Source organism: Thunnus thynnus, chromosome 20, assembly GCF_963924715.1.
Source record: "Thunnus thynnus chromosome 20, fThuThy2.1, whole genome shotgun sequence".
Lineage (NCBI taxonomy): Eukaryota > Metazoa > Chordata > Actinopteri > Scombriformes > Scombridae > Thunnus > Thunnus thynnus.
Window position 1 is genome coordinate 2521505 of NC_089536.1, and position 12039 is coordinate 2533543.

The following is a 12039-nucleotide window of genomic DNA, read 5'->3' on the forward strand; positions in this document are numbered from 1 at the left end:
TGCAAGGTTAATGCAGGTTAATGTAGCTCATATCCTCCTGACAGCCCGTTAGGTCATTATCACTGTACAGTAAACCTCAGTCTGTCAGTTTTCTGGGTTCTTGTTTGTTTATTCTGTGAGCGTTTTCCCCGGAAACCAAGTGTGGCACACCCACAGTATGTAAACCCTGAAGTCAGGAATCTTCACGTCTGCAAAACAACAGAAAACTGTCCTCTGAATGAACTCGACCGCTGTGCTTCTGTCAACCTTTGAAGACATTATTCTGTTATATCATGTATCAGGCAGCAGCTCGACAGTGTAATCTCTATAAAAGATCTCACAAAGAATCCACTCAACCTTCACGGCTCTGTGAAAATACAACATGGAAGGGTCGTAACATGTTTCTAAAGCACACACGGGGAGACGAGTTGTGTAACAAGCATGATGGTTTTATTATTCCAGTGACAATAATACCGTCTGCATGCAAAACACAGAGGAAAGATTACTTGTACAGCTCACATTACAGCAACAAATCACTTTTTATGCTCTCAGACATGATGGCAGAGCTTCAGCTGCACAGCCAGTCACAAAATATAATCTGCCAAAACATCACTTAAACAACACTGAGGCTCTTTAAATGACAAAACCCTCCAGAGACAATAAATTATCATGCAGCACATTTTCAGTAGAGAGAACACCGAAGTACTGAAGTATCTGTACAAGATGCAGAATTAGCAACACAACAGACGCATATTCGGATATCCAGAAAAAAAAAAGTTTTCAGTCCACCCACAAACTCTTCAGGCAGTTTCCTGCACAAATTCTGCACCACCGACCCTCCTCATGTACGATTCATCTCATTTTCAATCTAAAAAACATCAAATCATCTGCAAACTCGCTCTCTGTTCAAACCTTTTGGGCGACGGTGGCGTGAATCAGGCAAAGTAGCTCTTCATCGCCATTTAAATCTGCTTTAAAGACGCTTTGTGTGTTTTTTTGTATTTTGCAGCTCTGTCGTTTTGTTGCCTTCTTACTTCTTTTGATTTAATTTGTCAACATTGTGTTTAATTTATATTTCATCTCACTCTGAGCTATACATTTTCCTGGCTTTATTATTTTTGTAAAGCACTTTGTAGTAGGGATGTGCCCGAATACAAATACATTATTCGGCAAAGCACAAATAGTGGGTTTTATATAAATATTTGTTTCATACAAATAATTAAAAAGTTATTAGTTGGGGGTGTTCCCCAGAGATAAAGCTGAGCTACTGACACAAGCAAAGTGCTCCCAAAGGGACTCTCCATATCCTGTTGTTCCTCTTCTCCTTTCCACAAAGTTAGGTTGTAAAAAATAGGCAATAAATGAAAAATGCAAAGCACGAATCACCTTTGAAGTTCTTCTACATGTTACACAGTGTGCTGTCTGTGTGTCATGGGTGTATAAACAGGTAGAGGTCTGTCTGCAAAGAGGTGATGAATAAAGTTTTAGCTCAGTAGTCAGCGCAGTCGTCTATGATCTGGGAGACTCCAGTTCAGGACCTGGTGTGGGGACCTCCTTCATAAGATAGTTTATTCATGAACACTTATTGTAACACTTTAATTTTCTAAAATTAAAAGTGTCATAAAAACAAAAACAGGATTTTTAAGCCTCTTTCCACTTTTATTTGAATACAAATAAGTCTGCTGCCTCAACAAATACAGATACAAATATAAATACTGGGATCTCTGCACATCCCTAGTTTGCAACTTGTTTTTTTATTAAAAAAACAACCACATGAAACTGTTTTATAGAAGTTAAAACATCAGACAGACATAAAAAAAAAAGTGGCAATCGTCATTATTCTTTTTTTTTTAGACACTAATAAAAAGATAAGCTCATGACACTCAAAGGTAACTAATTTAAATGGCTCGGGGGGCCGCATCTCGCAAAGCTCCGCAGAACATGTTCAAACTTGATTTGACTGCCATTTTTCACGCTGCAAAATGTCAGTTAAATCCACAAACCTCCAGCCATCCGAGGCCTTCTTTTCCCTCCTTCCTACATTTGACCTCCGACTCTCGAGTGAGAACAACAGGGGACAGAACACGCCTGCTACCACTAACACTACATTTAACCCCGCAGCTTTTAGGAGCAAGATACTGTCAACCTTACAATACGATGTCGTCAGACCAAAACGAGGTCTGACATTGAAGCAGTTGGAGCAGAGTTAAGAGTTTAAAAGCATTGCATCTGAACTGGCGGCGTTAAGTGTCACAGTTGGAGAGATGGAGTCGTTTAAATGTCTAAATACCTGACGTTACGCTCCGCAACACTGCCTGTGTGTCTTCTACTGAGCGTTAAACGATGTACAGCTGAAGCTGATGGGAATGTCATTAGTTTTGCAGATATTTGGTCATTAAAGTATTGGAGAAATGGACATTGACCTGATATGGAATTGGACACCATGGATATCTACACCAAACATTGAAAACGAACTGAAATGTTCACTTTTTGTCACATTTTTCATTGTGTCACTATTTGCACATGGAGGAAATGGATTCTTTTTTGCATCTTAAGAGCCTTTTCTACTACAAATCTTTTTGTTTAATTTGGCCGCACGCACCTGACATTATCTTTTCAAAAGCCTGGATTCAAGAGCACAAATCCTGCTACGATTCTTTGACGTCTCACTAAAAGACAAACATGTCAACCTCAAAGGATCACAGAAGTCAGGAGGCTTCATTTCATAGTAATCCGTAATCCTGGACCAACGATAGCTTCACGTCGTTTTAACTGTGTCAAATACAAGAGATAAAGGTTTTCATTCATCTCTTTCCTCTGTCGTGGCCCGAGGTGGTCAATAATTCAGAGGTGGCAGCCCTGCAGCCTTTCTTCGTCCTGAGGTATTCCTCATGTCGGTCTTCATACTTTCCAAACAGATGATTGTTTTTTACTCTGATGAAATTAATACTGTTGGGATTTCATGTCATCTAAAGACAGTTTCTGGGTATTGTCAGTTCATAATGCTCAGTTGGCTCTTCCTCTTCGTCCTCCAGTCCGGTCGGAGGCTTCTGTCTCTAGTTGGACGTCTCCACGCTGCTGACCGTGTTCACCGCCTGGATGACATGCACTTTGGTGACCTCCCTCCTCCTCAACGAGCAGCTGAAAACCTTCCTGAAGCCTTTGCGGAAATGCTTGGAGACGAGCGCGTAGACGATGGGGTTGAGGCAGGAGTTGGCGTAAGCCACCAGGTGGGAGAGGATGCGGAGGACGTAGGTGGTGTGGTTGAGGGGGAAGCGTCCGAACCACATGCAGAGGATGACCAGGTGATGGGGGAGCCAGCAAAGGCAGAAGAGGGCGGCGACGATGATGATCATCTTGGTGACTTTACGCTTGGCCCGCCTCGACTCGGACATGTCCTTCACAGGGTCCACGCTGGTCCACAGGTACCTGATGGTGCGAGCGTAGGTGACGCTGAGCACCAGGACAGGGATGAGGTAGCCAAAGATGAAGGTGCAAACGTCCATTATGATGCGTGGTTTGGACTCCCAGGCGGGGATACACACCACAGCGCCGGACAGGTCCATCTGTCTGTAGTAGCTGAGATACGGTCCGGAGAAAACCAGGGCCAAACCCCAAACCAGACCGATGGAGGTGAGGGCGTTCTTTGGTGTTCTCATCTCCCTGGAGCGGAGAGGGTAGCAGATGGCCAAATACCTGTAAGATCAGAGGAAGGACGTGATCCAGATGTTCATTTCTTTAAAAGCAACACAACAGGCGTTGACCTGAGAACTTTACAAAGAAATATAAAATACAGTTAAACGATTAAAACCAAAATAAATAGATGAGTAACAGCCAACATTAAGGATTCCCTCCAGACATGTATTAAGACATAAAAACACTCTGCTCAGAACAATAATGTGTGTCTGATATGGTTTCCCACCATAAAAAAAAGTATAATTACCACAATTACCACTTTAAAATCCTTAAAATGACATCTCCTCCTTTTCCCTCCCTTCGTTACACAATCCAGAATCTCTGATTATGTAAATATTTTCATTGTAAAAGTTTTAACTGCTGGACATAAATTGTCTCCTACTTCACTTAAAAATCCATTCTCAGTGTTTGTGCACTGACGGCTTCAAGTTTCCACACTGAATATTTGATCAAGATTGGCTCCAAACTAGTCGTGATGTCACCAATCCTGGTTATACGTGTGTGTGAGAAACTTTGAGAACAACATCCAACTGAAGGAAGAAGAGGAGAAACATTTTTGACTGGCAGAGGACTTTAACAATGATAAATATGGATGCTAACGCTAGTTTGACACTGATAATGCTAAAGCTGTATATTAATGGGTTAGAGCTTCGCTGCTTTACACTCTTTTTACTCCTGTGAAAGACTGAATCTCTTATTACAGACTTGCATCTGTTTTTTTCCATACTGTCATTTTGCTTTCTCGTTCTATTCTGTGCACACATGTACTGCATGTCCCTCCTCTGTTTGTTTTAGGGAGTGTTTACTTATTTGAATCCAGGCTCTACAGATAGAGGATGTTGTATTACTGTACAGATTTTAGATCTTGTCAGGAGCTCGATGTTTCGGTGTCGGTCTTATTCTTATCTTCCACTTTTTTAAGCACAGGACGGTAGAAGTGCTGCTGTTTTTACTCTTCTCTTATATAGGTATAATTATTTTTATCTAATTCAATATTCAATTTTTTTGCCCTTGAGTATTGATTGATGTGATGTGAGGAGGACCAGGGTGGAAGCTGAGCAGGAGGAGGTGAGTGATAAGTGTTTGTTAACGCTGCCTGACTGTGCTGTTTGACTTGAACATACCAGGACATGAACCGAGCTGCCGGTGATGGGTTTGTCTGAGAGTCTGGATCTTTGTTTTTAGGGCTTTGTAAATCACTGATGGAATGAGGGAACACGTTGAAAATCTTGGCTTTAGGAATGAGATAGAAATATGATATGATTTATAGATTACAGACACAAAAACACAAATCTGATCTGATTTCCTATATCTCTCCAGGTAGCTCGTTCTCACTTGTTTATTCTGTTTTAATATATTTAGTTATTGTCATTTTTTGCCTTTTAATTGTATTTTGGCTGAACTGCCTCAGTATCTATCTGTCTTAAACAACAATGCCCTTGTTTGGTATTAATTTAGTGTCAATCCAATAAACATTTAAAGTATTTTTTCTTGATTGTGCAGCCTGCAGCTCGCAGGTTACTTGTAGGAATACTTCATTACGCACCTGTCCAGGGAAACAGCTGCCAGGGTGAAGATGCTGGCGTACATGGTGAGAAAAATGACGAAGTGAACGACTTTACAGACCACAGGACCGAACACCCATTCATCCAGAGTGTAGATGGTGGCTTGAAAAGGCACACAGAACACAATAAAGCAGAGATCTGCAATTGCGAGGTTGAGGATGAACAGGTTGGTGGTTTTGGTGTTCATCTGTCCGTTGCGGAACAGAACAGCGAGGACCAGAGAGTTTCCAACCGTGCCGACCAGGAAAATGAGCGAAAACGTCAAAGAAATCACCACGGACTCTGCTTTCCAAGAAGAGGAGTTGGTGGAGGATAAATTCATCTTCATGTTGTATTCATTCATAATTCACACGGTGGGGATTTTTTTTTGTCTGTCCGACGACATTAACGCGCGGCTCGCGGAGACGCGCGCCTCGTTTGCGCGCAACATTTCCATATCCAGACGCAGCGAAAGAGCCGGAAAAACCTTGTAATCCAACTGTGATACATCTACTGCGCTGCCGTACAAGAGGCTTTGAAAAAGACTGATTATCATTCTCTCTCTCTGTCGCTACCAACCTCCCTCTGTCTCAGATAAATGGCGCTAACAGAAGGAACACGGAAGGGTAATCGCAATTTTGGTGCTTTTGAATAAAACTATTTTCTGTTTGCACATTAAAATTGATTTGATTTGGGCAAAAAAAACCCACACTTAACCTACATAATCTCAAATACAGCTGAAATACAAAGTGAATAAACGCTTGTGCAGGAGAAGAATGAAGCTGAAAGTTTATATAAAGTTTTCTGCTAAAAACACAAGACAAGATAAACAGAATAGCAGTGAATAATGAGGATGGAAAGTCTGCTACAAAATGAAGAAAAAAGAAAAAGTAAATAGATATAAATATATACTGTACCTACACTACCTGTCAAAAGTTTTAGAACACTTCCATTTTTCCTGTTTTCATTGAAATTTACATTTAATTTCTCAATATACAAACAAATGACTCAAACAAAAGTTCTTCCCAACTCTGCTGTGGAAGTTAAATGTGTTGCAGGTTGCTTTGCTTTCACCCTTCTGTCCAGTTCATCCCAAACCAGCTGGTTGATCTGAATCAGAGCTTCTTGTTCCTTTATTCTAAGGAGTGTTTTAGGTCATTATCTCGCTGTAGGATGCTGTGGTCGCCCCTTTTGATCCAGGATGAAAGTTACCAACTCTGGATCCAGCAAGAGTCTCAGACCATCAGACTTCCTCCTCCAGGCTTTATACTAGGGATGTGCAGAGATCCCAGTATTTGTATCTGTATTTGTATTTAAATAAAAGTGGGAAGAGGCTTAAAAATCCCGTTTTTGTTTTTATGACACTTTTAATTTTAGAAAATTAAAGTGTTACAATAAGTGTTCATGAATAAACTACCTTATGAAGGAGGTCCCCACACCGGGTCTCAAACTGGAGTCTCCAGATCATAGACGACTGCGCTGACTACTGAGATAAAACTTCACTCATCGCCTCATTGCAGACAGACCTCTACCTATTTATACACCCATAACACACAGACAGCACAGCATGTAACATGTAGAAGAACTTCAAAGGTGATTCTTGCTTTGCACTTTTCATTTATTGCCTATTTTTTTTACAACCTAACTTTGTGGAAAGGAGAAGGGGAACAACAGGATGTGGAGAGTCTGTTGGGAACACTTTGCTTGTGTCAGTAGCTCAGCTTTATCTCTGGGGAACACCCCCAACTAATCACTTTTAAAATATTTGTATGAAACAAATATTCGTATAAAACCCACTATTTGTGCTTTGCCGAATAATGTATTTGTATTCGGGCACACCTCTACTTTATACAGACAGAAGGTTGATGAGCAAAAGTTTGGACACTTGTAGGAATCGTGTGCATCAACTTTTAAGGCTTCAGTTACTCCACTGCTGCAGAAAACATTAGGTTTTGTTTTGTTTTATTTTTACATAATTTTTCAGTTTGTAGTAACCGAAACGTTTTTTTTTTGTTTTGTTTTTTTTAAATCTGAAATGAAATAAAAGTGAAATAATGGGGGTGTTAAAACTTTTGACCAGTAGTGTAAAAACATCATATAAATAATCAAATATTTTTCATGCCAGTTGTTGAACAGTCAACACTGTACTTGATAAGTTATTAATATTTGTTTAAGATGTTTTTCTTGTTTTGTTTTTTAAAGTAAACAAAGTGTTGGACAATATGCAGGTTTTACTCTGTAATTAAATGAAAATTACAAAATCACATTACTGGAACTTAAAGGAAGATGAAAATGTTGAGACTGTCCAGTAGAATATGAATAAATGAAATGTTCACACTGAAATAAAATTGTGTTTAAAAAAAAAAACATACAAGTCTGTAGTTTGTTGATACTAAAGGCTGATGATTTATGACAATGAGAAGACGAAACTATACACAGTTTAAGATTTGAGGAATATGTAAAAAAAAAAAAAAACTTAATTATTCAGGAATAAGTAAGTAGAAACTATAATATGCATCATACAAGACATACAGTAAAGTACAAAGAACAATGTTTTATGATCTGGTCACAATAAAACTCCAGAGACACATTCTTAATGCTGATATTAGGATATTATTATACTCTTAATAATTATTTTGGATTTCATTTTTCTATGGACAGCAGCAATGATTCAGATGTTTCGCTCTCTGGTTGTTTCATGTCATGTCTGCTGAGAGCAGCCTGCCCTCCTGAGTTCATACTCAACCACTGCAGCGTCAATGGAAATAATAAATAAATACTGTGTGTCAGAGGTTATTTCCCTCCCTTGTGAATGACACTGAGTAATATTATTTTTAATTCTTGTGTAAAAAAACTTAAGTATTAATAGCAAAAGGTATATAATTAAATTCTTACAGGAGTTTTACTGTACTGGCAGTATGTTTACTGTGTGGTGCATAATGTTTTATAATCAAATTTAAATTTTCTTTGTCTGTATAAATAATTAATGAAAAGTCATCCAATAGTTGTTGAGATATTTCAGTCATCTACATCTATGGAGCTATGCAGCGTTGCTTTAAAATTAAAAAAAATAAAAAAAGATACAGAAATGTGCAAAGTTTAAAGGAACTGAGTTTTTAAAGGGACGTATCACACACATTTCTAGCTCCTTCTTTTTTCTGAAAGTGAAACTCATTTCAGCGAGTGAAGGTGTTTGAACTGGAGTTACTACGGTTACATGGTGGTTGATTCAATTTCAAATGAGAGGAAAGCAGCATTTTACTCTATGTGACACTGCAACACTTCACTTCCATTACTGAAGGTTTATCCTGATGATGAGGAGGATATGAAGACAGATTTCAGGCTGTCTCGTGATGCCATCGACAATCTGATGGCTGGAAACCTCAACTGGAGATTGTGTTGTGTGGGCGTGAGCGTGAGTGTAGTGTCCCGTGCATCTGCTGTTCCAAAAACAAGCATCTTCTGTTCTGTTCATAAGGTTGCTGATAAAATAGTAGACATGAGGACGCATTGCATCCATTTCCCAAACACACATGAGCTGGATGCAGTTGGAGAATGAGGCATTCAGAAAACGAGTGGGTGCTGTTGACGGGTGCTACCAACCGCCTCCAGTGACTACGTTAACAGAAAACCATCTCATTCCACTGAGCTCCAAGCTGTTTATGACAGCGGAGGCAAGTTCTTGGAAACCTGTACTGGCTACCCAGGATCAGTGCTTGACACCAGAGTGCTCAAAAACAGCCCACAAATCACCCGCACCCTCCTGTGGGTTATTTCATTGTAGAGGATGTCATCGAGAGAACCTTTGGAATGATGAAAACATCCCCAAGGCCCTGGAGGTCGACCCTACATCTGTCAATGTCATTATCACCTGCTGTGCAGGGAGAACGGAGGGACGATGTGGACCAAGCTTCTCTGCAGCATCCATCAGCTGCTGGACCACAACTACTTATCAAGTCACATTAAACACAGCAGTTTCTTTTGCCAAACAGAAGATGATAATAAAATAATAAGTAACAAAAAAATACATCTCAACCAAAGACAATCTTATTAGAAAATCACAACAAAAATATTTATATATATTATTTATATTTACATCTTGTCAACTATTCTCTGGATAATTCCAAGCCTCCGTTTAATATTACCTCCACTGAAGGATCTCTCTGACGTTGGTGGACTGGACATCTCTTCTGTAGAATGCAGCCCTTCCAGTTGAGGCTGTAGGGATGAGGTGTCTTGTGGTGATGGAAGAGGATGAGGAGGAGGAGGAGGAGGAGGAGGAGGAGGAGGTGGGATTCCTTCCTCACAAGAGACTTCAGGGAACCCTGGCAGACAAGTGGCTGTGCTGGATGATGGCTGATCTTCCCCTGTGCATGAGGCATTCAGGAGCAGAGGACTAATCGATGGCCGTGACCCAGTTGCCTCGTGCATCAGGGAAAACCACTGCCAGCTGTCTGCTGTCGTCTGTCTCTGATCAGCTCCAGTAGGGGGCGTTGTTTTCAGGTCCCGTACGGGGTCAAACACAACAGTAACACAAACATTTTCTAATCTTTTTCTTTTCCTTTTTAAAATATATATACAGGTTTATTTTGTCAGTACTGTAACGTGAGATAAATAGGCTACACAGAGCTATAAAAGTTGAATAAATTAAAATATATTTGTGTGTTTACACTCCTATATTGTTTGCTCTGACGACATGTTGCCATTGTTGGCATGTTCTTCGGTGGTAAGCAACCAGAGTACATTGCTGCCACCTAACAATGGATGTATTTTCTTGTGCCAAATGCATAACTGCAATGCATTGTGGGCGATATACATCTCTGGAGTGAGCATCGTTGTTGACTCGCTCCCTCGGCCCTCCGAGGTTTGATCTCACGAGGTTCAAATGGAACGACACTTACCATGGCGGCGGGGAGTCCCCAGATAGCGAGTGCCGAGTTGGAAGTCGACGAGGGCGCTGATGTCATCATGAGGAGGAAGTGGAGGTGGCATTGCATACAAAGCGTTCAGAGCAGGTTGAAGCTCTGACTTACATACATTAAACCTCAAGTTTTGGAACTTAAACCATGTTTAACAGACAATCATAAAAAGCACGATATGTCGCCTTTAAGAACTAGTTAAACCTGCATCAACTGATGCTGTTTGTCTGCTATGTTCACCAGCTAGTCTACAGCTAACTGTGTCTGTTTGGTGCTGAGCAGGTAGTGTACAGTGGCTTTTTAGAGCTTTTTCACTGAAAACAGCTGCCTGCTGCAGCCAAAAATGATGCTATGAGATGCTGAGAGTGAACTAGAACAGTAAAGTTGAAAAGTTAAAGCTGAAACTCACTATAAAGCTCCATAAAGCCGAGAGGAGCTGCAGAGTCACTGATGATTCTCTGTAGGTTCATCACTACGAGCCAAACACATCACAGACTGACAGGTCATACGTTGATATTATAAAAAATATAGATTATAGCTGATTTAGTTACATGTATATATATATGTTAGAAGTCTGAGCACCATCAGCAGAATTTGCTTGAAGGTCGATGACACTGTTTGTCAGAAACCCTAAAATAGTCTGCAAACAAAATTAGCCAATGAGGAACCGGGCAGTGTTTCCCTTCTTTCCCTGTCTGAGCACCCAAAGGCCCCACCGCTGTGACCCACATCCCCCCCCCCCCTCACTGTGTCCTGTTTGGCCTGTCCACCGTCTGAGTCCCTTCATCCTCATTTTACTGATCCACAGTTTCCCACCAACTCACACACACACACACACACACACACACACACACACACACACACCTTCAGACAAGGACACGTTAACGTCCTCCAACAGCTGTACAAATGCAAACACCCACACAAGACTAAATTTAACGGGTGGCTTTTTTTATCCAGGAGTATCCAGGAGGAAGCGGCTGCCTCAGTTGCTTTTGTTTCCTCCTCTGTGGGTTTGTTGCTCCGCCGGGAGTCTGAATTACTCCACGATCAAACATCCTGGAAGTCTGAGGAAGCTCAGGAAGTCTAAAGAGTATACGTGATCTTACTAGAATATACAGCAGGCTATGTTATATATATATATATATATATGTCAACCTCTAAAGAATTCCCAAATTACAACCTCTTCAACACTAAATGATGACCTGTTATTTAATGTGATATTTTAGGATTTTTCCTAGTTTATTTGACATGTTGATACCCAGATATTGTTTAATATCAGTATTTGTGCATGTTTTACCCATTCATTTTCATAAAATAAGATAAAATCAATCAGCAGACTCTTGAATCATTATTGTTTCAAATCTATCTGCACTTTCACTTCAATATAAAGGCCAGATTATGTAGTTTGGTACTGGAACATTTTAAGGGGATGTTTAAGAGGTAGCAGGTTGGTTAGGCAGGAGTGCGTGCAAAGAAAGATGACATTTACTAACACAAATAATAATTAAAAAGGCAAAAAATTAAAGGGAAATTCAACAAGAAATAACTTAAGCTGAAGCAAACAAATATAACATATATTTATAATATATATATAATAATATAACATATAGAACAATATTAATGTAGAATTTCTCTCTTACTGCAGTCACAGCCATGAGTGTACCAAATTTTACAGAGCAGTTTTATCCCCCCCCCCCCCCCCCCCCCCCGTCAACTTGACAGAGCCTGGTGACTCACTGCTTATTGCAAGCTAATGATGCACACCTGTTGTTAATATATAGCACCGATTAAGCAGATGATCTTCCCACCATCACAAAACTCTCAAAGGCCAGAAAGAATCCCTTCAACACAACATCACACCGTGAAACACAAACTACGAAACAAATTTGACCTGAGTAGTA

General features: G+C 40.2%; 1 protein-coding gene across 1 annotated transcript; it reads right to left on the reverse strand.

The window, feature by feature from the left end:
• Positions 1-2450: 2450 nt before the first annotated feature.
• LOC137171854 (galanin receptor 2a) lies at positions 2451-6367 on the reverse strand. Its single transcript, XM_067576025.1, has 2 exons — positions 5222-6367; positions 2451-3675 (listed from the first exon to the last, which is right to left on the reverse strand). Exons 1-2 carry the CDS (start codon positions 5581-5583, stop codon positions 3036-3038), a joined length of 1002 nt encoding a protein of 333 aa, XP_067432126.1. The 5' UTR covers positions 5584-6367; the 3' UTR covers positions 2451-3035.
• Between the last annotated feature and the right edge of the window lie 5672 nt (positions 6368-12039).

Bases quoted from the DNA above. Each gene is read 5' to 3' on its own strand.
- LOC137171854 (XM_067576025.1), bottom strand. From the start codon at position 5,583: ATGAATGAATACAACATGAAGATGAATTTATCCTCCACCAACTCCTCT. The intron at 3,676-5,221 runs GTGCGTAATGAA...CTGATCTTACAG, and splicing joins GCAGCTGTTTCCCTGGACAG to GTATTTGGCCATCTGCTACC.